The 27,395-nt window shown below is 41.6% G+C and overlaps 2 protein-coding genes across 6 annotated transcripts; one reads left to right on the top strand and one right to left on the bottom strand.

Annotated features, from left to right (window-relative positions):
• Positions 1 to 43: 43 nt before the first annotated feature.
• rcbtb1 (regulator of chromosome condensation (RCC1) and BTB (POZ) domain containing protein 1) lies at positions 44 to 14,422 on the top strand. 4 transcript variants are annotated; one of them, XM_069178786.1, is made up of 12 exons: positions 44 to 153; positions 2,192 to 2,372; positions 2,900 to 3,050; positions 3,759 to 3,925; positions 5,002 to 5,160; positions 6,275 to 6,382; positions 7,541 to 7,683; positions 9,609 to 9,799; positions 10,464 to 10,590; positions 11,319 to 11,470; positions 11,744 to 11,874; positions 12,446 to 14,422. In XM_069178786.1, coding segments are annotated over exons 1-12 (1,653 nt in total). In that variant the 5' UTR covers positions 44 to 151; the 3' UTR covers positions 12,587 to 14,422. The 4 variants fall into 4 exon arrangements, with proteins under 4 accessions (XP_069034887.1, XP_015219903.1, XP_015219905.1 ...); XM_015364417.2 differs by having other exon boundaries at positions 45 to 153; positions 9,606 to 9,799; XM_015364419.2 differs by having other exon boundaries at positions 45 to 157; positions 9,606 to 9,799.
• A 1,830-nt stretch (positions 14,423 to 16,252) lies between these two features.
• On the bottom strand, positions 16,253 to 24,665 carry LOC107079492 (uncharacterized). 2 transcript variants are annotated; one of them, XM_069178784.1, is made up of 14 exons: positions 24,443 to 24,665; positions 23,736 to 23,911; positions 22,917 to 23,539; positions 22,650 to 22,714; positions 21,617 to 21,699; positions 21,104 to 21,132; positions 20,225 to 20,262; positions 19,483 to 19,541; positions 18,981 to 19,023; positions 18,291 to 18,349; positions 18,102 to 18,177; positions 17,697 to 17,840; positions 17,059 to 17,130; positions 16,253 to 16,841 (listed from the first exon to the last, which is right to left on the bottom strand). In XM_069178784.1, exons 1-14 carry the CDS (start codon positions 24,618 to 24,620, stop codon positions 16,726 to 16,728), a joined length of 1,761 nt encoding a protein of 586 aa, XP_069034885.1. In that variant the 5' UTR covers positions 24,621 to 24,665; the 3' UTR covers positions 16,253 to 16,725. The 2 variants fall into 2 exon arrangements, with proteins under 2 accessions (XP_069034885.1, XP_069034886.1); XM_069178785.1 differs by lacking the exon at positions 23,736 to 23,911 and having other exon boundaries at positions 24,443 to 24,623.
• Between the last annotated feature and the right edge of the window lie 2,730 nt (positions 24,666 to 27,395).

The following is a 27,395-nucleotide window of genomic DNA, read 5'->3' as shown; positions in this document are numbered from 1 at the left end:
ATGTGATCAGGCGCGATTACGTCATCCCGCACCCCTGCGGAGCAGTTGCTCGACTAATTCCGGCCTGCAGACTCGCTTCCTATTTCGTTTTCACATCGCTGTGGCAAAATAGTGCTGCTGTCTCGGTAATCTTGTCTGAAGTTCGGATTTCATGTAGGTACGACTGCTCATTCATTTGCATGTCATTTCCGTACTCTTTATTTTCAGGTGTAGTTTATCTGATGATTACAGAGCATTGTAGAAGGTCCTTGTTTTTGAGCTTGAGGTGTTGCATTGTTTTTTTTTGGCAGTGCTGAATGTGCTTTTCCTGAATTCTCTTGTTTCGTGGTGAATACAGATACTGTTCAACATAGCTGTTGACAAAGGTTTTGGCTTCTGATACTCTTACGTTCCGAGTACAGGTACGGGTTTGATGTGTGTCAAATTTCGTCTTAAATTTAGGCTTAGTCGTTTAAGTGTTTGATTTTTACTATAGACGTTTCCAGTTTCGCCAGAAATATGGGTGTATTTCAATACATAGGCGTTTACATGCCTTATGTAGTTAGTGGTTGTTGTTGTTGTATGATGCTGTATGGGAATAAAGCAGTAACTTATCATTGCTTGTAGACGTGTTTTAAATAAAGCAGCACCTTCAAGGTGAATGTCACTCAAATTATACAAATAAATCAGTTATGTAATTGTAACTGCGTCAAGAATATCCTGTTCTAATTTGTGAATCAAATATCTTACCACTGCTGTAGCGGAATAACCCCTGGTTTTAAAATGAACGTTCTGAGTGTATTTTCTGCTGTTAGTGATAGTTTTATCCTCCTTTCTTGCTCTGATTTATTGGCTTTGTAATTAATCATAGTATAGTATACTTTGTATGTATCGCGAAGCCCTTTTAGATTATTACTTTTAATGCAACTATATTCGGTAAAATATTAGTCAATTTCTTGAAAACATTGATGCTGGATTTAAAGATCTCGGTTTTTATTTGGATTTGCAGGTTGCAGTAAAAAAAATCGCTCTTGCATTAGAATGTGTCTTGTACAAGCCTGGTGATTTCTGCACACAATCAACAAAGCCAGGTGCAAAATAATTGACCTTTGCAGATACTCGATTTTGGAGGATTAAGATGGCATGGAAGAACACTCAGGTTAGCAACACAAACCAGAAAGGCTCTGACAGCTCGGCCTGTGACCTGTATTTTCTTGGTGCCGGTACTTCTTTAGACAGCTGAGTAGGCCTTCGGGATTTTTAATTTTCAATTTCATGTCCAGAAAAGTCATTTGGTGCGAGTGCATTTTTAATCCTGCTAGCCTGTGGGGAAAAAACACAGGCTTGATTAACTGATTCTCAGTGTCTTATATAATAAACCCAGTAAAGTTCTCTGTTTTAAGGCAGATATAAAAATTTAAGTTTTATTGTAATGCTTTTTCTGCACACTCCACTTAAAGTGCTGTTCAGGTAATGGGGACTGTGCAGCCCCACCTGGACAATGCGACGGCAGCCATAGTGTGCCAGTACACTCACCACACCCAAGTTGTCAGTGGGAAGGAGAACAGAGTGAAGAAGCCAGTTCATAGATGGGATTATTAGGAGGACATGACTGGTAAAGGCCAGAGGAAAATATAGCCCGAATACCAGGGTTAACATCACTACACTTTTCCATAAACACACTGGGAGTTTTAGTGACCACTGAGAGTCAGGACCTCGGTTTAATGTCAGAAGTGCCTGTAAGAAGGCACCTTTTTAACAGTATATTGTCCCCATTGCTATACAGAGACATTAGGACTCACAGACAGCAGGGTGTGCGCCCCCTACTGGCCCCACTAACACCTCTTCCAGTAGCTACCTTAGATTTCCCAGGAGGTCTCCCATCCAGGGACTGGCCAGGCTCACACCTGCTGAGCTTCAGGGTGTTGCCCACGGTGAGCTACAGGGTGATATGGCTGCTGCTTAAAAGGCTTGCTAACAATGTCAAATAGCTCACAAGACCCATGTCACTGTAGATACTTCAGGTCTAGGCAGCTGTGTTTCATGCCTTACAAGCATTAGAATTGAGATATGTGTGTTCACTGTTAAGAATTTTTAGAATGGTACCTAAAACCTCCCGAGTGGCGATCTGCTGTGGGAAATGACCGTGGGGGACATGCACCCCTGTGCTCTTCCGTTGTCCTGGGGTGATCATACCTGCGTGTCTCCGCAGGTGCTGCCGCAATGTGGTCTCCCCTCGCTGGCCAGCGTGTGTGAAGGGTGCCGCCATGGTGGATGTCAGCAAATGGCCCCTCTTCACTCTCCTCTCGCCACAGGAGATCGCTTCCATCAGGCAGGCTTGTGTCTTCGGCACCTCTGCTAACGAAGCCATATACATCACTCACGAGGATGAGGTAGGACGACAGGGGTGCTGGCACTACGCTGCTGTGATGAGGGATGTTTACGTTGTCAGATAAAGAGGACACTAAATAAAATGGTTATAATTCAGACTAGTTTACTTGCATGGAGTTCAAATGCGACACTTTTTAGTAAAGTCTAAAGAGCAGTGTCTGGCACTTAAAGGGGCACAGATTCATATGTCACTCCTCAGGGTGTTAGTCATTTAAACACTGTCACTTTCCAGAGGGTGATTTAATTAGCTTCTCTTGTTTTTCCACCAGGCTGGTATTCCTCTCCAACACACTTTCTTTTTTCCCTCCAAAAAATAATTGCTCTGTCTCGCTTTGTTTTTGCGCCTCTGCTGTCCTGTTCTGTCCTCAGTCACTAGAATGAGAACAGATCCCCAGCCAGGGAAATGAGCTCGATTTCCTTTACATCTTTTGTGATTTTGAGCTGCCTTAGATTTGCTTTTGAATTGCTGTGATGCTTTCTGTGACGTGCTCTGCGTATCTAACGTTTTTGTGAAAAACATTCCCACTAGGTGTTTGTGTTTGGACTGAACTGCAGCAACTGCCTCGGGACAGGGGACAGTCAGAGCACCATTGTGCCAAAAAAGCTGGACAGCCTGTGTGGGAAGAAGATCAAAAGTCTGAGCTACGGCACTGGGCCACATGTGCTTCTCGCCACTGACGGTACTGAGGTCTCTCCACACCTGGGATTTCAATTATATGTCTCTATTGTCCCCCTTTTTACAGCCGGTTGGTTAAAATGGACCCGCGATTTCCAAATATGTCCATGAACTGCCTAAGGCGTGTTCGTGTTTCAAGCTATTTCTTGTTGGACTCGGACAAACAGTAGCATCTCTTCACACTAAGTATGAAGTAAGAACGATGGGGCTTCGATGTGAACTGGAATATGGAAGTGTGCTTGTTACAGCCTAGTCCCTGGTGTTTGACTGGTTTTGCTTCCTTATTTAGAACATACCACGGTCACTGAGTGGCATGGCCTAAATTACATCGGTATTACCATGCTTCAGAGTTCCTGTTCTTGCATGTTCCGGAGAATCTTAAAGGATGTAAATCTAGCAATATTCACATATCTCTACACATAACCCCACTCCAACACAACTGTGACTTCACACTATCATTAGCTATTGCAGTCCTACCCTCCAGATTAACCTAATAATACAACACATCTTGTGTACATAGACTTCCAGAGGTTAAATAGATGGACCAGCAGTCTTCTTTGTATTAGGAGCAGACTATAGCTTTTTTTTTTTGTCAGGTAAGAGCCTTCCTGCTTTTTTATTTTTTTGATGCCTCTGAATTATTGGATCGCGGAATGCGCTGTGTTTTGGGGTGCTGTACTTGAGTTTGAGTCCTTTTCTCCCTGGTCCGCAGATGGAGATGTATATGCCTGGGGACACAATGGGTACAGTCAGCTGGGGAATGGGACCACCAACCCAGTGGTTTCGCCAGTGCAGGTGTCTGCCAACATGCAGAACAGGAAGGTGACGGAGGTGGCCTGTGGCTCCCATCACTCTATGGCACTGACGTCTGATGGTGAGGTGAGACTGGTTATGGCCGCTGTCCGTTTCTGTTTTTGAACTTGATTCATTTACTCAGTGCACGGAGTAGGTGGTACAAAACAACATGTAAAGAAGTATAGGGAAGCTGGGTATGTATAGGAGACACGAAGACCCATGAGACAGTTACATAGATTTGGTTGCGTGACCTATGACCTTAACATTTTTTTTATATTTAACAGCCTAAATTTTGCCATTTGTCATGTTACTTGGGCTTTGAAGGTCCAACTAATCTATTAAGTTTGTGCTTAACAGATATTATTGATTTCTAGTGTGTTAAAATCTGCTTCTTGCTTTAAGCTAACAGAAATTCAGTTCTAAATCTTTCCAAATCATTGTTTCTTACCTAACATTTTCAGTGTTAGCATGTGACTGGCATTTTTACTCTTTTTGTACTCGTTACCTGGGTAATACTTCAAAAGACCTCAAAGTTTCATACAATAATGGACTTCAAGGAATTTGCTTATGTTTGAATAGCTCCTTGCTCCATTTACTGTAGCATATCAGTATATTCAAATCTGCCTGGTCTGTTCCAGTCCTAACATCCAAACTGATCTAGCCGAGGGACAGCATGCATTAACAGACTCTTTATTGTAGGGAGTGTGTTCTGTCTATTTGAAATTTGACTATAGCTTTTTATTCTATTATTTTTTCGTTGTGCGTCGTTTTTCATGTCTGTGTTGTATCAGGCCAGTAGCTTTATTCGTAGAAGTCCTCTTTTGTGGAAAAAGTAAATGTGGAAGTTGTCAATTCTGTTTTGCACTTCTTAATGCAGAGGGGTCATCAGGGGCATTGAAACCCGGGTCTATATTAGGACTTAAATAATCTAGCAAAAGGGCAAATGCAATGGCATGTGTTCTACAAAGACCTGGACAGTTGCAGTCATTAATATCTAAACCTTTTATAATTGTTTTTCTTTAGCATTACAGTGCCATTATATATGATATTGCAGTGGGAGTCACAGATCAGCAGCTTTACATGATGACTGAGAAAGGCAGGGACCACACCATGCGTTTGTGAACTTCGGATATAAACTTGCCTGATTCGTGAATTTCCAGGTATATGCGTGGGGCTACAACAACTGCGGCCAGGTCGGATCGGGATCTACAGCTAATCAGCCGACACCTCGCAAAGTATCCAGCTGCCTGCAAAACAAAATCGTGGTCAGCATCACCTGTGGCCAGACTTCCTCTATGGCAGTAGTAGACAATGGAGAGGTAGGCTGTCTGAACACTGTTTTCACTGTCTTGAATTTGTGTTGAAATTCAGGAAGCAGAACTGTCCACCAGAACAGTTTTTCTCTGCACCAGTGTCCTAAAAGGATTTCAGATTGAATTATGAGAACGAGGTTTTTATGTAGGTGGAGTAAAATATGTGGGTCTTGTGATTTTTCTTTTATTTATTTTTCCCCTAGAAGGAATCTCCTTTGAATCCCCTGCATGGACAGGCCCTTTATACATTATGTCCTTCATAAGTCCTACTGTGTGGTACAGAAGCAAACTGTCAGGATAACTAGTTTGGTTTGGCTTGGGGCTGGAAGTGCTTCACCTCAGTGACATCTCATAATGTTAGGACAAAATCTGAGATGTCTCGGTACACCCTGGGGAAAGTTTGAAAAGAGTACCTGGTTATTCCCAGCCGCAATGACGAAGGTGGGCTCAGTTTGGCATCTTGATACAATCCACTAACCAGTTTCCTAATTAAATAAGTTAATAGTTTGAAATATTTGATAAGGATAACTGTTGAAGTTAATTCACATATTAGAAGTCATAAAGTAACAAAAAACTTTGTGGAAATGCACTTATTTGCACAAAGGAATGTGGGAGCATGGAACAAGCTACCCAGCCATGTTGTTGCAGCTGAAACCCTGGTTCCTTTCAAGTAACAGCTGGATCTGGTCCTCGGGTCACTTATCTATTAACGAACAAACAGGCCTCCTCTCATTTGTAATCTTTATATTCTGAGAATATTGGTAGGCGTGGAACCACAATTCCAGTGGTTAGTGGTTTCCACTGATCGTTTAATTGTGAAGTTAGGTTGTTACTGCTTGCTGTAGACGAGCTGTTTAATGACCTAAAACCTCTGGAATGAAAAGGACTCTGTGTGTGGTGGGATAGATTAATTGTTTAAACTTGCGGTAATGTTGTCTGTATTGGGGGTTCATACAGGAAATGCTAACATTTTTCAGGCCTAGAAATTGCTTGTTTCCCACTGCTTGACGTGGGTCCTGTCAATTCCCTGTGCGCATGAGAGTGGCTCTGCTGAGCCTGTGCTGGTCTCACTGAAGCCTGTGTTCGTACGGAGAGCTGAGGACTTGTCTCTGTGCTTCAGGTGTACGGCTGGGGCTACAATGGGAATGGCCAGCTGGGTCTGGGCAACAATGGCAACCAGCTGACCCCTTGTCGCCTGGTAGCTCTGCAGGGCGTCTGTGTCCTTCAGGTAAGATGGCAGTAGCTCCGGCACGCTGTCCATTATCCGATGACGTTACAGCCCTTCTTAAACATGGCAGAGCGGTGGCTCTTTGGCTAAGGATCTGCGCCTGTGGCTGGAAGGTTGCCGGTTCAAATCCCGCATGCCCTTAACCCCAACTGCTCCAGGGGCGCTGTACAATGGCAGACCCTGCACTCTGACCCCAGGCTCTCTCCCTGTCTGTGTGTCTTATGGGGAGCAAGCTGGGGCATGCGAAAAGAGAATTCTTACAATAAATTGTAATTGTAAAGGGTTAATAAAGTAAAGTAAAAAAAACATACAGTACACGTTCCTTGGCAACACCACACTTCCACTCCTCTCCAAACCCGAGACGGTGAGGGACCCCCTGAACAAACCAGCTGCATCGATGTGCTGGAGCACCATTCTAGATTTAGAACTCCCTTTCCAACACAGGTGCTAGAGAGCGTATTGTATCAGACCTTTATTCCCTCGAGCTTATATTATTCTTGCACTTTCCACCCCTCGGGCACGGACAAGTACAGCAATTGTCTGCATTTCGACAAAGCACAGTAACTGGATATTGACCAAGCTCGCAGTCACTCAGACTTCGATGGCCAGTGCTGACATGAAATGGCTAAGAGGAGCAGGTTCTCTTCTTACAGTGTACTGGATGTGTTGTGATCAGTGGTGACGCCGAAGAAGATGGGGAGTCTCAACATGTTTTTTTGGGTGTAAATTTTATGATTGTTTGAACACACCCTCGGTAGAACGTCTGTAACTGGCGAAACGAGTACATTTTTTATGAAAATGCCAAAAATTGAGCCGGACTACTACATCAAAAATTAACTGAAGTCATAGTTCTTACTTGTTCAGAACAATTTATATAAGAAATCTTCTTTACGGAAGATCTTACTTTCTCTTTTACAGTAACCTTACAGTGCTTCCAGAATTAACTTGTCGTTTTGTTGTGTGCAGCAGTTACCTGAGCACAGCATGACATACCACTTTTTTTGCCACATGCTCATATCGTTTTCCATTTGGTTACTGCCTATGACCAGGGCTACTTTCGCTTATGTCTTGCTGCGTACAGTGTCATGTATTTATAGTTGAGCCACTTGCTGCCCTCTGTTGTGGACATTCTAATGGTCTTTAACGTTTGATTTTCAGATCGCGTCTGGCTACGCGCACTCGTTAGCACTAACAGATGAGGGCTTGCTGTATGCCTGGGGAGCTAACACCTACGGGCAGCTGGGCACTGGCAATAAGAGTAACCAGCTTAGCCCTGTGCCGATAATGACAGACAAGGAAAGGTAAGGATGTTGTGCCAAGTCAAATGTGAAGGCTACCAGCCCTGCTCTTAGAGGGGCTCACTCTGACATCGGCGTCGAATCGGACGTCTGGCGTTCATGAGGGGGACGTTCCACAGGTGAAAGGGCACTGGGAAGCAAAAGAGGATTTTTAACACAAAAGGGGTTTTTAAATCGGACTTGGAGCATCTCACTCATGGCTTTGTGAAAAGCAGCCATCACTTTCGGAGCAATGGCTATTCCCAGAGTTCCTGGGTTACGAAGAGAAAGTCTCGCGTAGCACAGCAGCCAAAAAGAAAGGTGGTGCTGTGTCAGGTGGGGTGGAGCAAAATGTTTATTTTATGCTCAGTACTGCACAGTGTTGACAGGATGAAAATATTGAATTCAGCTCCCACAATAATTCAAAGGGAAGTAGAAAGAACTAGTATCCTGAAATTTTGTATAATTCTAATATTGTATTTGAATACTCAGTGTTATAGTCTACCCTTGTAGGAAATATAGTACATTTATACTATGTACATGTTAACATGTGTATATATATGTTAGTTATACATCTAACAGTAATAATTCTCCAATAATCTCTACTGTTTGGACACAAAAGTTTAATCTAGAATGATCTGCTTTTGTTGTTTTTTTTTGTGGTGTGGAGCCTGCTTTGTGTTCAGCATGCTCTGGGTATTGTGATAAGAATAGAATGAGACTGAAAGCAGTTCTGTAGAGCAGTCTATTCACACTTGAGCCTTTATTATAATCTTGTTTTCCCAACTTCCGTTAAATGGCAATAAGTAATTATTTTTCTGTGAAGTCTTTGGATTATTTTGTTAGAGTCCGAGTGAATTTGCAGAACAGTCCCAAAGTTAATGTATAAAAGTTTTTGTTGGAGTTACAGTATGATCTGTTGTTGTGCAATTTTGTTACAACAAATAACAAAACAGATCTCGTAAGTAAGTGATAACTCAAGATCAAAGACAGCAATATAAAGAGACCTAGAAACCTGTTGTGAGCAAAAATAATTAAAAACTTTTCAGGTCAGTGTTTCAGAAGCTTGCGTCTGCAACTTGGAAGTACATTGTAAACTGATTTATAACCTTGGCTCAGATAATAAAATCCTAGGAATGTGAGTAAGAAGCTTAGTTTCTATCAGCAGAAATGCAAACCTAACAACTTAACAAGCTGATTTTTCATACCATTTCACTGTAGGATTGGGGGGGGGGTGATTTCGCTGCTTGATTTCCTGTATATAATTAATGAAAACAGGAAATTTATTTTTCGATTCTGCGGCATTATGCGGGGGCGTGTTCTGTGTGGAGGCGGAGCCCTGGATAAGGGGGATGCGTTACCTTAGCAACCACAGCTGCCCTGGCTGATTAAGGGCGAGCTGCAGCTCTGAGACCCTTTAAGACACACTGAGCACCTCCCCAGAAGGGTGAGCAGACCCCCGCAAGGGGAGAGTCTTCCAGCGCCAGTCCCGGAGGGGACTGTGACGAGAGCGTTAAGGCTACGTTTTTCCTCGTTTTCTTTTTCTTTTCGCCTGGCCCGCTGTGTATCTACCACCGGGACAGTATAGTTCTCAGGTTGGCCTTGCGCTCCCTATTCTTCCAGACTGGACCCCGTTAAATAGGGTCATTCCAGTCTGAATATTTCTGTGCCAAGTGGTTCTTTTTCCCAGCCTGGACCCCGTTAAATAGGGTAAGTCCAGTCTGGATGCATTTTGGGTTTTGCTAACCCCACACCGGTGCCTCCGCCCTCTCAGACGGGGTCGTCGACTCTTGCCCGTGTTCGCCGCTGGTCCTCCCACGACCTCACTGTTACAGTTCATGTTAAACTTGGGCTCGGGAAGCGGGGGGTGGATCTGTGTGAGTGACACAGTGAGGAAGCAGGGGACGGTCGAAACAGCTGCTCACCAGCTGCTCCTCCAACTCCAGCAGGATCGTGGAGATCGCCGCCTGCCACTCCGCCCACACCTCGGCGGCCAAGACGCAGAGCGGCCAGGTGTACATGTGGGGACAGTGCCGGGGGCAGTCTGTGGTCTTGCCCCACCTCACTCACTTCTCCTGCACCGACGACATCTTCGCCTGCTTCGCCACCCCAGCCGTCATGTGGCGCCTCCTGTCTGTTGGTAAGGGTTTGGTAAATGACATGACTGTTGTGCCACTTCAAAGAAATGGTACATTTTGCTTCAGTAGCAGCGAGCTGCTCGTGAGATACTAAAAGATGATAAGTTAAAGAGATCAGTGCTTTTCAAGGGCCCTGCTGTATTATTTCTGTGAATGCCATAGGTCCCTGCTATAAAGCTCACGTTTGAGGCTGTAGACTGATAAAGTAAATCTAATTGGGGGGGGGGAGGGGGAAGAATATCTTGAAATATTATAAAATGCGGAGTTGAGCTCAGGTCACAGCACTACAGGTTTCCAAACGAAGAAGCTAATACCTCACAGTACAAGCCTGACAGTGGTTGTCAGTGGTGTGGTGTCAGAGATCGAGATTTGATGTTGATTAAGAGTGCTTTAGAATGGTGGACAGTTTATTTTTTTAGATCTTGCTCCCACTGTCTTTCCCGTATCTTCTGATGTAATTTCACAGAGTACAAGTACAATTGGCAAATAATCCTGTTCTTTAACTCCTAATTTAAGTTATAGAAAACTTGGAACCTGTGCCCCCCCCCACTGTTACAGTTTGAATTGGTTTATCAATATTGATATCATTATCTTATAAAGGTTCAAATTTGTAAAAAAGGAAGAGGAAATCCTTGCTTATGCGTTTTCTGTGACTTTTTGTTCCAGAGCACGATGACTTCTTGACAGTCGCACAGTCTTTGAAGAAGGAATTTGATAGCCCTGAAACCTCTGACCTCAAGTTTAGCGTTGATGGGAAATACATTCATGTTCACAAAGCCGTTTTAAAAATAAGGTAATGTCCTTGAGAAAGTGTCTTTCCTTTTTTCAACAATGCCAGACAAGTGGTAACAAGTGTTTTACTTTCAAAAGGTGGATGAGTCTAAGGTGGTGGGGGAATATACAAAATACATCTGGAATATAACCAGGCGTAGCGGAGCTAGTTTGGGCAGGGTGACGTCATCGCCCTCCCTGCGCGCAGCAGCCTGGGCTGGGGGAGTTCTCCTTTAGCTCACTCGGCTGGTTCTCGGCTGGAGACCCGGGTTCGTGCCCCAGGTGTTGCGGGGTGGAGCGGCGCAGGGCATGAGCCCACGCAGAACCGCGGCGGTCACACAATCGGCTTGTGGGCAACTTATTCTGTCTGTATACGCATTGTGAATGTGTTCAGTTGTTGGGTCAGTCAGTTGCTGAATGGGTACATTGAGTAAATTATTCAGTAATAAAATACTGATCTGAAAGAACTTATTGCACAGGGACTGAGAAAAGAACAGAGGTGTTTGTGATTGGGGACCAGAATCTGTCTTGAAGCTGTAGAGCTACACCCTGAATATCCATTTAGATATTTGTAGCAGAGTAGTGGTCCCCACCCACAATGTTGACATTGTTAGGATTAAGGGCGTAATTCATCTGTAGAAAAAGGTGCTATGAAAGAAGAGAAGTTTAGGTATCTGCTTTCCAATGTCATGTAAACTGAAGGTTTATTTTTTAATTATCTGCTCATGTCTTGCTGTTTGTTCTGTGCAGGTGTGAGCACTTCCGCTCCATGTTTCAGTCCCACTGGAATGAAGACATGAAGGAAGTGATTGAAATTGACCAGTTTTCCTACCCTGTGTATCGCTCATTTCTGGAGTACCTGTACACTGACAGTGTCGATCTCCCTCCAGAAGATGCCATTGGTGAGGTTCACTGACAGCAGTGGATTCTGAAGCTCTTTCTCTCTGATGTGAAATAATCATACTGTAGCATTATACCGTCTTGAGTATTAAAATTCATTTGTTTTAGTACGTCTGAATATGTTTGTGCCTGAAATTGAAAAAAAAAAACCTTTCAGTTAAATTCCCTATAAAGCTTCCGTTTTCAGAATATTAAAATACCCCTAGTGATTCTGCCTTATTTGCTGCTCGATTCTTTACCCTGTTAGAAACCTCCCTCAACGCTGTTAATTACAGGACTCTTGGATCTGGCCACGTCCTACTGTGAGAACCGCCTGAAGAAGCTGTGCCAGCACATTATTAAGAGAGGCATCACTGTAGAGAATGCCTTCTCCCTGCTGTCTGCTGCAGTCAGATACGACGCCGAGGTAAATTCTGATGTTTCTTTGCTGCAACACAAGCAGTGGCTGCTCTGCATGACTGTCCATGTCTCTTGTACGATTCTGCATCGATGCACAAAACTCCATAACCGAATTTTTAATGTTTTTTTTTACATGCACAGTACTAAACATTTCAGATAAAAACAATACAACGTAAAGGACAAATAGAGCAAATAATAATGGTTTCGTTTTTGGGGGTTAAGACTAAACTAATTGTGTGGTGAAACATGAAGATTTATAGGTTGACAAGTGCGCCATGCTTATACTTGATCTAAGCTAAACTACCGCTTTGTGAAGATGGACAAACTCCGGCCCGCACCCTCTGCTTGGAAAGCCACGAAATCGTTAGTTGCCCAGAGATTCCCTCCCCTATTCTCCAATGTGTGGGGTTGTGGGGTTTGGAGCAGCAGGATGAGATGTTAAAAACACAAATTTGGCAGTTTCAAACACAGAGGGTAGTCAACGTAAATTGAGACCATGAGATATAATTTAGCATCTGTGGTAGATTTCGAAAACGGAAGCTGTGGTATTCTGATAATGTTTCTCGTTTTGTGTCTAGGATTTGGAAGAGTTTTGCTTCAAGTTTTGTGTCAATCACTTGACAGAAGTCACTCAGACTGCAGCGTTCTGGCAGATCGATGGGGCACTACTGAAGGAATTCATTTCCAAAGCCAGCAAATGTGGGGCCTTTAAAAACTGAATTGGCTTCTCATGAGTGCCATTTTACAAAGGAAGACTGTATTTACCACAGGAGTCCCCAGCTGTGACTCGTAGGTGCCTGTTACTCCACTGAAGTACAACTGCATCTGAAGAAGGTTACAAATACTGTCATTATCCCCCTAGTGAGGGATGTGTTCAATATCAAACGCAGATCTGTGAATGAGCTGGATCAGCTGTGTATCTTGGAGTTACTGCACGCAAACACATTCTTCATCAAAGGAATGTTCACAGAACACGAGCAGGATGTTTTTTTTTGTTGAGAAAAAAATCTATTTTGATAGTGCTATATCTTACAGTTTAAGCACATGGTATATCAAATATTTTCCCCACAATTTCTCAATAGAGTAAGTCTGATGTGGTATTTAGAGATGGCTTGAGTGGAGCACCTGAACACGGGCTGAGCCGTGTTCATAGTCCTTTTGTCTTAGTTTGCTGGTTTTTATACTTGCTGTCCCTCCTGGGAGGTGAGTGCTAGTTTAGATGCCTGAGGTTTTATTTGCAGGACATCTGCTTTGTCAGACAGATGTTCATAGTTGCTTAAAAAAGAAATAATAGCTGAAGAGAGAATAAATAGCTAAAGAATGCCCCCCTTTGGGGGTAATCTATTCTAAAGCATGTAACATGTCTGTATGCGAGAGCCAGTATAAGGGTAGAATAACCTGACCTGAAAGATTATTTGCACTTAATCTGTGGTAACATTACATATGTGTGCAAGAGAAGTAATCCCAATACTCTTTAGATTTTTACCTGGATACTATCTAATTATCTTTGCATGATCTGCTGAGGTAAACTGTCACCAGTTTAACAGTGGTATGACTACAGCTTTCCATATAAGAGTCTTGAAGAACCTCAGGGATTTTAGCAGACATTTGGCATCTTCTGTCCATCTGTGGATAATGAATCTTTTTATAGAGTTTCTTCCGAGTTGTCTCTTTATAGTAGGTCAATGCATAAGTTATGGCTTGAATATAAATATGCATGTTTTGAGAGGCATGCTACAGGAAGCATAGAAGCACGCGGTAAACAGGACAAGTTCTTTAAATGGGCTGAACATCATGATTTTTCACAGTAGGCTTGTGCCAATAGTTTGAGGAACTGGCTTGCAAGCTGCATACCTCAGAAAAATTAAATGTTATGAAATCCACACATAAATATTCTTCTAAGAAAATGTATTTTTGATGACCTTGTATTAACATAATGTAAAATAAGGGTGTGCACATTGAGCAATATAGAAATAGTAACCACATTCACATGTAATTGGATCATACAGTCCACAATCAAAAAGTATAAATGAGAAAGACTGAAAATTGCTATTGTATGGGGAAAAAATAGCACTTAAGTCAAGCATTCCTTTATTTTACTAATAATGAAGTATAAGAACTAAGGATAATGTAATATTGTTAAACATGTCTTTAATAATCCATGTATTGTAGCACCATTAAGAAAATGAAACAATTATTAAGCCAAGCTATTAATTTAATATAATAAGCATAAATATGACTCCAGGAGATCTGTTTTAAGATCTGAAGAGCGAAGAGCAGCTTAGCATGCTTTTTTTTCTGTAATATGTAATACTTGGATGTGGATCATGGTATGGACTTTTCACTGCATCTTCATTGAATGTACCGAAACCTTTTTTTTATCTTTTTATTTTTTAAAGAACCTTGAATAAACCATTTGCAGTGTGCATAATAAGCATATAGTTGATTTGACAGGATTGAGCACAGTATTATGTTGCCTTCATTGTGTTATTTGTGGGTAAGTAGTGTGTATTTTTGCTGTGACCAAATTAAAGAATTGGTTGATTAAAAAAAGCTTATTCCTGTGTTAGTAATTCAGCTCTTGAGTGGTCATCTAACTGTAGGCAGCCTCTTACAGCAATGCGTTACTGTATCAGACCTGTGGAGCACTTTCTCCCTTTTACTATAAAACACTCTGAGATTAAACCACACTAATATAGCAGATACACAAAACACACTTTTAAAAATGTCATTATCAAAATAAACTGGCTTTATGTGAAACAAAAACTGCAAACTTACATGCAAGTTGTAATACATTGCTTTTCAGAGTTTACTATGGTATGGCAGGTAATGTAAATGTAGATTTCTATAAACAGATACTGTATGTGTACAATATTTAAGTACTACAGTATAAAGCAATGCACAGAACAAAGTCATAATTGTTATAAATGATGTCCAGAAAACGCAACGGTCATATTTATTCACACCCCTGCAGTTCATATTTTGAAAGCTCTCATTTTTGCAACTGTGCAGTGATTGTACAGGCTAGGTGCCTACTGCGGTATGCTACAGTACGAGGCTCTGGCATTCAGAGCAAGAATGAGCGTTCTTTCAGGCAAAATGGTTCCAGTTCCTTCAGAGCCTTTGGGTTCTGCGTGTGAGCTGCCTTCTCGAGTTCGAGCCACCATGTGGGATGGGTTGATGGCCATTCCAGACCATTTACTTTGAGTGAACCTGACCACTCCTGCTGCTTGCAAGCATGCTGTGGATCATGTCGTGCTGGAATGTCTGTTTTCAGCCAACACTGAGCTTCCTGGCAGAGGAAACCAACTATTTGACCAAAATGCCCTGGTATGGGTTGGACTTTTTAATCCCATGAACTCTCACCAAGTGTCCTGTAGATACTAATCCACTCCAGATAACAACAGACCCCTACTAGATTCCACAGCAGGTATGAGCATTTTCTAAAGATGAGCTTCACCTTCTTTACACACACTATAATGTTAAGGAGAGGATCCAGAGCTATTTTTTTATTTTATATGACATGGTTCCTTTTGCCATTCTGATTTTATTTCCACAACCTCAAATTACATCTGGATTCACAGTTTCCTTATAGCCCACTGTGCCAAGACAAACCTGCATCCTCTTCCTGGATGGGATGGATTGTCACTAGGGCAACAGAGCAGAAAATGGTGGAATGTGTTTTTTTGTTGTTGATTCTTGGTCTGCAGTCTTTTGGTGACATCTTTGACCTTATGATCATGACCATGATTATTACATAGACTATATTTTACAATAGGAAAACTTTGGAGGCTCTATATATTTCAGGATGGTTTTATTGCACTTCCAAAAATATGAACATTATAGATTGATTTATTGGACCTAATTGAAAGCAACAGAAGTATGAATAAGTACGACCCTTGTGTCATGACATTGCTTTGTGCCGTAGTATCCAGACAGCAATGTTTTTTAGATTTTTCCTAAACAAAACACATTATGCATATTCTGTTATCTGTTTCAATTTCATTGAGGTATGAATTACACTACGTTTAAGGTCAATAGTGAAGACTTCCTGAGATACATCTCCTTTTGGGCGAGTGGTTCTGAGGATGTAAAATAAAACTGCAATTGAATTCTAAAACTATATTTGGAGAAAAATACATCTTGGTTTTAAGATTGAACCATAATTGGCTCTTGTAGATCTTTTATATTGTAGATATATACTCTAAGATTATATGTAACAGTATGTACATAGACAGATGCTAACCCTAACCGAGTAAATATTTCTGAGGCCATCTGAATAAGCTTACTCAGCTCAGAATAATACAAACTCTTTACACTTACAGAGCACTTTTCTGGATGCTCCACTCAAAGCGCTTTACAGGTAATGGGGACTCACATGTAGTGATGATGTGATAGTACTCTCACCACACACCAGCTCTCAGTGGGGAGGAGAAAAGAGTGATGAAGCCAGTTCATAGTTGGGGATTAATAGGAGGCCCTGACTGTAAAGGCCAGGGGGAAATTTGGCTATGAAACCGGGGTAACACCCCTACTCTTTTAGAGAAACACCCTGGGATTTTTAATGACCACACAGAGTCAGGACCTCTGTTTTTTTGTCTCATCCGCACGACAGTGCCTTTTTACAGTATAGTGTCCCCGTCACTATACTGGGGCATTAGGACCCACATAGACCGCAGGGTGAGCGCCCCCTACTGGCCCCACTAACACCTCTTCCAGCAGCAACCTTAGTTTTTCCCAGGAGGTCTCCCATCCAGGAAGTGACCAGGTTCCCACCTGCTGAGCTTCAGGGGGCTGCCACTTGTGAGTTGCAGGGTGATATGGCTGCTGGCAGAGGTGCTCAGTATGCATCAATCATCTAACATGAATTGCTCTCTTGTTTAATACTCGGCCTCTGTTTTAGTTCATTTATTGCATGTTGTGAGCTTCTCAGGGCATCTATTTCCTTAAGATTTTCCAGTTGCTCCTTCAATTCTGGCAAGAAAAATAAACATCCCAAAAGAGTCAGTACTTTGTCACCTGAACATCAACTAATGATTTTTTGCTCACGTTTATAGAATGAAGTATGATGTACTATTCTCAATGCAGCATCTTAGTTGTAAACAATGTTCAAACAATTCCCTTTATGAGAGTTTTGTATATACAAAAGGAAAGTAGAACAAACTTTATTACACATACAAACACTCCTTACCTCTTTCCTTTTCTTGAAGTACATTTGGTAACATTCCAGATGCCTCTAATACTGTCATGGCAAAGGCATAATCTGAGGATAGTGAGGCAAAAGAACAAACGATCTTAATGTGTCCTCTCATCTCAAGACAAAGGGCAACATTCATTAACAGTCAAGTTATTTTCTATTCCTTTTCAGTGTCCTTTTCTCTCATCCAGATGTTTCCTGAGAAAAACTATGGAATGGGCATCAACCGAACAGCAGCAGGCACACATTACAAGATTTGAAAAAAAAACGGATTTTTAAGAATGTGGTATATAGCAAAAGATTCTGAATCTGTGCACAAGTGTACACACACCATGTGCTGTTTTTGTTCATGTCTTACATTTACTGTCCTAATGTTAGGACTCTCAAATTTGCATGAAATTTGGGTTACGGAGAAATTTCACATTATTGGAGAGAAATAAACTTTGAATTGTGTAGCCTGGCAAATACTTATTTCATTTTCTTGTTTTTCTTAAGAATTTGGCTTTATTATGATTAGTTTTGGTCTTTATTCAAGACCAAAGTAGAGGTGCTTGTAGTAAATACTGAAGCACTGACCCTAATGACAATTTTGATTGTGGGTCCAGACTGAGTGTTTGAAGCTTTCTCCTTACCTTCATCACTGGCTCGGTCGGCAATTATTCTCTCTGAAATATCAGTCACGGTTGCAGTTAACTTGTTCATGATTTGCTCCACACAGCCAGCTTCTCTGCATTTTCTCCAGAATGTGGCAGGATTCTCTGAAGCAGGAGGCTGGACTGGAGACCACCCATTTTGAATAAAGCAATATAAAAAGAAAACAAAAAGGAGAGTAACAGAAGATACCAGTATTTTAATTAGAATACAGGTTCTTCAGTATTGGTTGCTTTCTAATCAAAACATCCACACCATGACATTATGTGGAGACAAGACTGCCTGTGCTTTGAATCGTATAACATCCTCATGTTGACTGTTTGCAAATTTTATTAGCTGTATAATACATTTTATTTTTATGTTATTGTTTCTGAAAACAAGACTACCTGAAATCGCTGTTTCTCTCTCGTCTTGAACTGATACAACGTGAACAGGCAACAGGAGAGATTCAGAGCAATCAGTCTGTGTTAAAAGACAAAAGTAAAATGTTTACAGCTGAAGAACAAAATCTAAGCAGAGTGTAACTAGACCTTTTGTAATGAGACTCATTGTGGGGAAAAAAGAAGGGAACCTACTGTGTCACCGTCTCTGTTGTTTCCTCCAATTTTCTCCTCCTTGGCCACTCCACTTGTTTCTACAAAGAATGTAATGTGTTAACTGGACTAAAATTCATGCTAGAATAAAAATATAGATGTGACTTAATCCAAAACTAAAATCATATTGTACAATAAACCAGCTTTCCTAGATAGTGTATTAAAAAAGGAAAATATATTAATCATGATGTGCACATTTATGCATACTAATCCTCTATTACTAAAATTTACTAGCAGGTTAGACTGGCAAAGTGTTTTTCCTTTGCTATTCTTCTGAAACAAACATGAAAATATTTAAAAGCAAAAATGTAGCAGTGCCACCTAATGGATATTTGCAGCTAAGAAATAAAACTCCCTTTAAAATGAACTCTGAGGAGAGCTTCTTCATTGGTAACGAAGGTTTTACATTTAGTGGAACAACTTTAAAAAATAGTTTTAAGTAGTTTGGTTATCTGTACAGTTTATGAAAACTTTTTCTAATATTTCATCGGTTCTCTATTTTCACATAACAAAAACTTGTTTTTATTTTCTTAAAAGGTTAAAAACACATCCGCACCACAGAAGTAAAGAAAAGCCAGCATGTGTAAATGCAGTGAGATTTTGATAACATTAGCTGCGGACAGGACAAACCAACACTTGGTGAAAAGACAATTAAATCAAAGCAGCACATACCATTTTCTACTGCTTTATTTTGTAGGCCGTTTTCAATCATATCCTGAAGTTAAAAAGGGTAAGAATTTACAAAATTGAAATAAAATTTGAAAAAAACATTCCTTCCACAGCTCAATGTTGTGTGCCATCATCCCTAGTTATTAAACAAAGGCAGGACCTATCCTGGCCCAGGAGAGCTGCAGGGTAACAGGTCTTAAACAGTAGCTCACCCTCATCTTGGCCATTTGCATAGACATGGAACACATGCACTTTAATCAAGACTGTAACTTAGTGTTCAGTTAAATCGCAATGCGCTTCTTGATAGCTACAGCATATTTTCATTTTCAATCATTTCTACTTATCTGAAGCTTTAGAAACAGATGAACTGAGGGAGACCCATCAAACCTGCTGGGGTGTGAGTGACTCTCTGGAATCAGGATGGGCCACCCTTGACCAGGCACACTCATATTCATTCACTGCTTCAACAAAAGGGTAAGGCACAATAAATGCTTTTCATACTCACCTTCCCATTGAAGGTGGACCGTACACTTCCATCTACAATACGGGGCATCGTCTGATATCCTGTTGAAGTAGATTTCTTGTGTAAGCACCATACTCTTGAGACTCCATTTACACAATGTCTCTATGCCAAATGACCGAAAAATGATAGGACACAGGTCATGCATGTTTAGAGCATGCAGTCTTGAGCAAGCAGATGGACAGCCCTTCTTGTTTTGTTCATTATAGTCCTCTAACTTTATAGTGCATCTGCAGGAATGGAGAAGTAACTGATCACCACTAGAAAGTTAAGAATAAATGGAGCTTTTAACTGGCCAGCCAGTTTGCTAGCTGGATTAAGATCTCCTGAGAGAGACGTAAACAGACTAGTGAGGACAGCTTGCTGTTGGACACACGTTACATTTTGGTGTAATTTTTTAAGGCATGAAAGATGGATTTCATTTAGAGTAATACATCTTCGCTGTGACTGACATTTCATAACACCAGGTCTAACTTTGAGCTTTCCACTTTCTTTATTCAGATACAGCAATGCTACGAGAATACTGGTTATGTCAGTGCAGAACACTTAAGTGTTCGATATGAGCATCAACTGATATGCATGCGTCTGTGCAACATGTATGACCTGATTTTAAACACCAGACCCTAACTGCAAAGAAAAACAAGTTTGAAAGTGAAAAGAGTACAAATTAGAAAAACACTGATAACCCACTGCTTGTTAATCGGAGAGTTATGGCATGTAACCTTACCTGAAACAGCTGGTTCTTGTTCATCATCTGTTGTTTGTCTGTCGAGTGAGAATATAAATTAATGTTAAGAGAACTGATATTACATCACAAAATGATGCATTTGTATTTTGAAAGAAAACAGAATGAGGAGACAGTAGATGGGGATACTGAATAAAGTAGGAGCAGAGGAGTAAAGAAAAGAATCAGTGAAGTAAAGGACCTTCTAAATAAGGTTTTTAGTCTAGATTTGAGGATGTTTAGAGAAGATGACTCTCCGATATCCTTAGGGATAGAGTTTCAGAGCTTTGAGGTATAACAGATGAAGGAAATTTTGAGTCATCCATGTTTTTATATCAGAGATGCAATAATGGAGAACAGAGACAGCCACATCAGTGTCAGGTTTGGTATGGATATAGATTTGAGCATCATCAGCATAGAAATGATAGTTGAGGCCATGTGATCTTAAAAGCTGACCAAGCAGAAACATCTAATCCTGAAAATAGTTGGGCCAGTATTAAGCCCTGAGGAACACCAGACTTGACAAATCCAATTTCAGACCTAAATCCACCAGGAGAGACAAAGTAACAGCGATCAGTGAGGTAAGACTTGAACCATTTAAGAGCAGTGTCAGAAACTCCAAACACAGTCTCAAGACGAGAAAGTAAGATATCATGGTAAACAGTGTTGAAAGCAGCACTGAGATCAAGTATAATGAGGATAGAAAGAGAACCAGAATCAGAAGTTATCTGAAGACTGTTAGTGGCTTTGACCAGGGCAGTTTCTGTGCTGTGAAGTTGTCAGAACCCAGATTGGAGAGGTTCGAAAAGGTTAGTTGCAATGAGGTGCTTATGTAACTGAATAAAAGCCTGAAAATGGAATTACAGTTAGTTTAAAACATACCTTCCAGTTTCTTGAGCTTTACCTAATTTCTAAGAAAAAAATAGAACAGAAGTAACATCAGATTTTCCTGACATTTATTTTGAAATGTACTATTCATAGCCTGTGAAGTACCATGTGGAAAGGAATATGGTTGTAATTAGATAAGTGACATTTTTACATTCATTTTTGTCTTTTTAACTCTAGAAGGATAAAATGAAAAAGGTTTTCCTCTTAGCTTGGAATACAAAATATGTAATTTCTTATTTGATTTTTAATTCTCGTAAGAGGGCAAACATACACCAAATGATTAATATGAATCTCACAAAAAACAAGAATGAAATTGAGGTCATATTGCATTTCAGCATAAAAAAAATCACACTGCATATCATCATAAAAAGAATTAACATCTCTTTCTCAAGAACTGAAATGACTGCTTACAAAATTAACTTAGTCAAGTGTTTAAACAACATAGAAAATAGTATAATCCACTGATTAGATATAGTAACAAAAATGTAATTGAGACCAAAGACTCACATTTTGATAGGGGCTAGGAGTTGCTTTTTCCTTGGTTGATTGCACCAACTCTTGTCCAGAATTAGTGGTAAACTCTCTTTCATCTAATAATACAGAAATATCAATGTGTTATATTTTTACTATTAAGTTTAAATTGGCTATAACTAAGGAATATAATATCCACGAAGGTACAGCTAACAGGGCAGTTACGACTAGCTGTCTTCTACTGTATCACCACCAGTGCCAGTCTTGAGGTTACTGCTCACTTCCAAACACTGTGTCTGGCACTGTAAAGGAGGTATCCTCTCTGGTGTGGCTCCAGAAGATATTAATTAATGCTAACCTGTAGCAGGAACTCTGACACTGGCCCTTTGGAATTCCAGGTCACATCCCAAAAAAAACAAATCACATTTTGCCTTCATTATATATCATTGTTATTAGTGTTTCTGTTTAATATGGGAACAGGTTACTTAGCCATGTTGTCAAAACTGATGTGCTGGATTTTTTCAAAAAACAGCCGGATGAAATCCATCCACTTTCTTTCTGCCTTATCCGATTCAGGGTCATGGAGAGAAGGAGCCTATCCCGGCAAGCTATGGGCACAGGGCAGGATACACCCTAGACCAGACGCCAGTCCATTACAGGGCACAGACACACAGACACACACAGACACACACAGACACACACAGACACACACAGACACACCAGGGCCAATTTTGCCAGAAGCCAATGACCTACTGGCTTATCTTTGGACTGTGGGAAGAAACCGGAACACCCAGAGGAAACCCACACAAACACGGGGAGAACATACAAACTCCATGCAGTTAGCACCTCAGGTCTGAAATCTAATCCAATCACATGCAAATAAAAAAAACTTAACTGTTCCTTTGAAGCACATGACTGCTTGTACAACTGGTAAAAGAAACTTGCATTTTCTTTTGCAGAAGATGGTTGTCAGAGATCATTAAGACCCACAGGACTCCAGCTCTTAAGCAGTGTTTAGGGAGAGTAATACTTTGCTCTGAGCTGTAGATTCTTACAGTGTGTTACTTACCTTCAGAATCGGTTATTCTTCTGTATTCCCTTGATCCTGCTTTTCTCAGCTTCTTCTCACCTTTCCTGTTACAACAGAAATCCTGCTTTAGAAACTGCACTTCAAAAGGTTTTTGGCCAAGACCCTCCTGTCCTATATGAAAATACTGCATTGCAACATGCTGCTATAGTAGGTGCTGATGTTTTAAAAGTACAAGGCCACAGAAATTATTTATAATGTTTGCAATTATGTAGCTGCACGTGTAATATAATGGGCACATTATCTCACAAGTACACATCTGGCTCACTGCTGTGTAGCATTTCTGTGTAGGCTGGAGGAGGCCGTGGGTGGAAGTATCGTCCATGGGCCGGGCCAGGTGCTGGCGCTGGTGGTATCCGAAAGCTGGCGTGGTACTCTGAGAATCCGTCTGTGTGTCTGGGGACCTGTGCTTCCCTCTGGTCTTGCTCTTGAAATTCATATACGAGGGTCATTATTGTTTTCTTGGCCCTCATTCTCAAAATAGGGCTTCGGATCTGCCGGACTTCAGCAGCAATTTGCTGCGCAAACAATGCATCAGAGTCGCGAGGCTGGTTTAGTCCAGCCAGCACAGCGGCCGACATCTCCTTCAGGATCGTAAGCTTTTGCAGCTCCCTGTCATCATCAGAAGCCTTCCTTTTTGGTGCCTTTTTGTTGATGACCCTGCCTACATCAGACACCACTGGGGAAGGACTTTGCCCTCCCCCGGGTGACAGTTGCGAGTCGGGAGGCGGCGAATCGGAGGACCCTGCCGAGACAAGAGAGTTTTCGGACTGCAGTGAGTCTCCTGGGGCCCAGTCTGACGCATCCGAGACGCCGTCGTCACTGCTGTCCACAGGCTCCAGGTCCAGTTGCTCCTCCTGCTCGGGATGAAGCTATGAGGGGGAATACATGTGAGCTTCCAGAAATATCCCAGAAGACATGCCATGTTCAAAATTCTATTACATTTTTATAAACCAATTGCCTCAGTTGTACGTGCATTTCTCAACTGACACATTAATGTGTGAGACGTATCAGCTCAATGGCAAAAAACTGTCTTAAGTAAAGTCATACGTTTTAGTGTGTACTTACGCTCAAACTACTCTTGCTAAACCGCGGGACAACATGTTTTCTCAGGAACTCCATGTTGTCCAAGAGCCAGCGCTGCTTCGCTGTAAGTGGTTTCCCACTGCTTCCGATAGGCTTTGGCCTGAGCAGTCTGGAGTACTGGGTTCGTAGAGACCCAGTCCTTATTTTCACCTCTTCGGCTGCAATTACAACATTGCCAAGATTAGAAACGTGCAGCATTCCATTATATGAGGGAAAACAAATTAGGACGTCGTCTAGGCTACGTTGAGGGAGCAAATGCTCCAATAGCATAAACACGCAGACAAGGAGAGACATTCAGAAATGACCAGTAGTATGACTTTTAAACCCTACGAATCATGTCTATGCACAACATATCAAACCCAATGGCGCTTCCATTGTGAACTCCTTGCCAATCACTCTGCTCATTTGTACCAACCGGTACCAAGCCCTTCAGTGCAACTTCACCCAATGACGTGCTGATCACACTGGCTAATTCGCTTTTCGCATGCCATCTCTCAAACATTTCACCATTTGCAAACGTGAAAGGGTTTGCAGAGACCCAAAGGGGCCGTGCATTTTCATTTGTTCTGTCCCCTTTATCGCGAAATCAAGACTTCTTCATCCCGTGAACGAAGAAAGGTGTCGTGATCTCGAGACGACAATTTTGGCGAACTACTGTGGCTAGCCTAGTAGACTGAACAAGTGCTTACCGGGTATGTTGAGTTCAGCCGCAATCTCGACCCATCTTCTTTCTTTTTCCACTCTGTCGCGGTACGACAAGCACGAAACATCGAACAGGCATCTGTGCTGGCTCCAAAGGTCGACGAGCCTCTCCTCCATTTGCAGAGTCCAAAACAACCGCTTTCCTTCTTTCCTTGCAGCCGCCATTGTAATAGTTCACTGTGAGGAGCAGTAGCATGAGCATAGCTACTCTTGAGCATTGTATGCATTGTACTTCCGGTTGAGCGCTCAGTGGCTGCCGACTGTCTCAGACACAAGAGCCCGCCCCTCTCGCTACGACAAAATCAAATCAGTTGCCGAGAGTAGGGCTGTCAAAAACTGTATGACTAAATCTCTGGGGGTGTCACACTACACAACTGACGGTTGCGTCTTTCTACAACTCTCTGAGATTTTCTTACGATTATGTACATGCAGGCTACGACTGAAAATCGTTGGAAAAGTCGTGTAGTGTGACGCCAGCGTTTGAAAGACTGAGAAGAAAGCTTACCACTTTGTTGCTGAAGTTCTTGTTCTCTTTAATGAAAGAAAAGTGAAATTATTTGTCAGAATTATTGAAATTCCAAATTTAAAATGCAAGTCTTAAAAGCAATGTTGCTAAAAATCCTGATGGTTAGTAATTTACGCTTTAGTAGGTCGCCTCAATTTCGATTTTATCCAGATGAAAATAAAAATAAAATAAACAAAGCACTGAAAAAATTCCTTACAGTGCCAAGTTTTCATTTTCAACCGTTTTTTAATTTGAAAGCAGGGATGGTTTCCTATTATGGAAATTAACAATTGATCCGAAACTGTCAGAATATTCTTTTACATCCACCACAAGACAGAGACCTTTTATTTTCCCTGTGAGCAAACTGGGGACAATTTGTTCACCTGATTCGTTTACTACGGGTCATCTTAGTGTGAAGAAATAAAACCCATACTTTTGTTAAACTTCTGTTGTCATCATCATTGCTGTCTTCAGATATATAGGGAAGATGAACCTCCTCAAAGTTCGGTGGGTCACCAGACATAGAGGAATCATCTACTGTAAAACAAAACAAAATATCTTAGGTATAATATATAGCATTAGGCATTTTTAATTAAGGCAATTATCAGAGAGCTGCTTACTCCTGGCAAGGGTCAGGCCACCCAGAAACTATCCCAGAAGCACATGGTACAGGACAACACCCTGGACAGGACAGCAGTCCCAGCACTGGGCACAGATGCACAGGGACAATTGAGGGATACCAATTCACTGAGCCAGCATGTTTTGGATATGGACGGAAACCAAAGTACCTAGAGAAAAACCACAGATAACATGCAACGTGGGATAACATGCAAACTCCACCCAAAAGGTGCCCCAGCTCAGACTCAAACCTGGTTCTATTTTTGGGACTCAAGCACTGCCATTAGCATTAGCACTGCCTGTCGTATACAGGGTGTTCTTATTCACTACAGATGAATTGTAGAAGAGCAATGAATGGAATGTCTAGAAAAATTATGTACAGTATAAATTAGGACCCACACAGACCACAGCATTTAATGTACAATTTAGTTTCACTTTTGATTTTATTTTGAAGTTTAAATAATTATATACAGAGCATCAAAAGAAATAAAAATCACTTGAAACAGTAATAAATGTGCAATTATTGTCAGAACAATAATGTTTTTTGTAGCATCTTCAGACAGTCTATTCGACTGACAAGACGTGGGTCATTGCGCTGATTACAATTAATTAACAATATTGATCAACAGAGGCTTTTTCTGTGAAAATCAGAGGCTAGTATTGGCCACTGCTGGAAGTGATACAAGTTGCATATCTGTAAAAAGCATTCTTTGCACCAGGTTGGAGATGCTGTCTAATAGGATTCTGATCCATGCCTCTCTTAGACTCGGGGTGAGCATGTGTGTTGATTGTACATAATCTTATTTCATCCCACAAATGCTCATTAGAGGTCAGGTCTGGTAAGTAAGGAATAACTGTGCATAACTGTAATGTCACTGCTATCGTGTGAGAATGAGCCCACATGAAGATCAGCATGCCATGTTCCAGACCCTCATCAATCAAGCATTGTGCAGACTTCATGCAATCACTCACTACAAGAGGAGTTTTGTAGTGACTACACACTCCTGCTCAGACAATCACACTTGGACCACTGTTGATCTAAACATGGTGTAATGACTCCCAAATCATAACGCCAGCAGCTGTATCACCCTGCCACTCACAGCTGGCATCCTACTGAAGCTCAGCAGCTGTGAATCTGGTCAGTACCTGGATGGGAGACCTCCTGGGAAAAACTAATGTTGCTGCTAGAAGAGGTGTTAATGGACCAGCAGGGGGTCCCCTGCTCACCCTGCAGTCTGTGTGGGTCCTAATGCCCCAGTATAGCGACTGTATGAAAGCACAGTGTTACCAAGGGAAAAACAAAAATCGCCCCCCTTATCATAATAGCAACAATTACTTCAGAGTATGAACAACTTGTTACAGATCTGAAAGCTACTGTGAACATGGCTGGCACAACACGATTAATAATCGTGTCAACGTCCAGCACTACAGAATTTGTACGGATTTACTTTCGACTGGGGTTTAGTCACAATGAAATCTTAAAATTATCAGCAAATAGGAACAGAAGCATGAGGACCAGTTTTGTGGGATTTAGAGATAAGGGCGAGGATTATTTCCCCTAGGTGGCAGCAATGTGCTCCAGAACGAATGAGACGGCGCCGTCCTTCGGATGAGACGTACAACCAGGGTCCTGACTCTCCATAGTTACATTAAAAATCCCAGGGCCTTTTTTTAGAGGAGTAGGGGTGTTACCCCAGTGTCAAAGCCAAATTTCCCATTGGACTCCCCATCCATGAACTGGCTTCATCACTCTATTCTCCTCCCCACTAATAGCTGAGCGTCCTGTCCCATCATCCAGGTGGGGCTGCACATTGTCG

Source organism: Lepisosteus oculatus, chromosome 15, assembly GCF_040954835.1.
Source record: "Lepisosteus oculatus isolate fLepOcu1 chromosome 15, fLepOcu1.hap2, whole genome shotgun sequence".
NCBI classification, from domain to species: Eukaryota; Metazoa; Chordata; class Actinopteri; order Semionotiformes; family Lepisosteidae; genus Lepisosteus; species Lepisosteus oculatus.
Note: the sequence above shows the minus strand (reverse complement) of the source record. Positions and strands in the feature narration are given on the sequence as shown.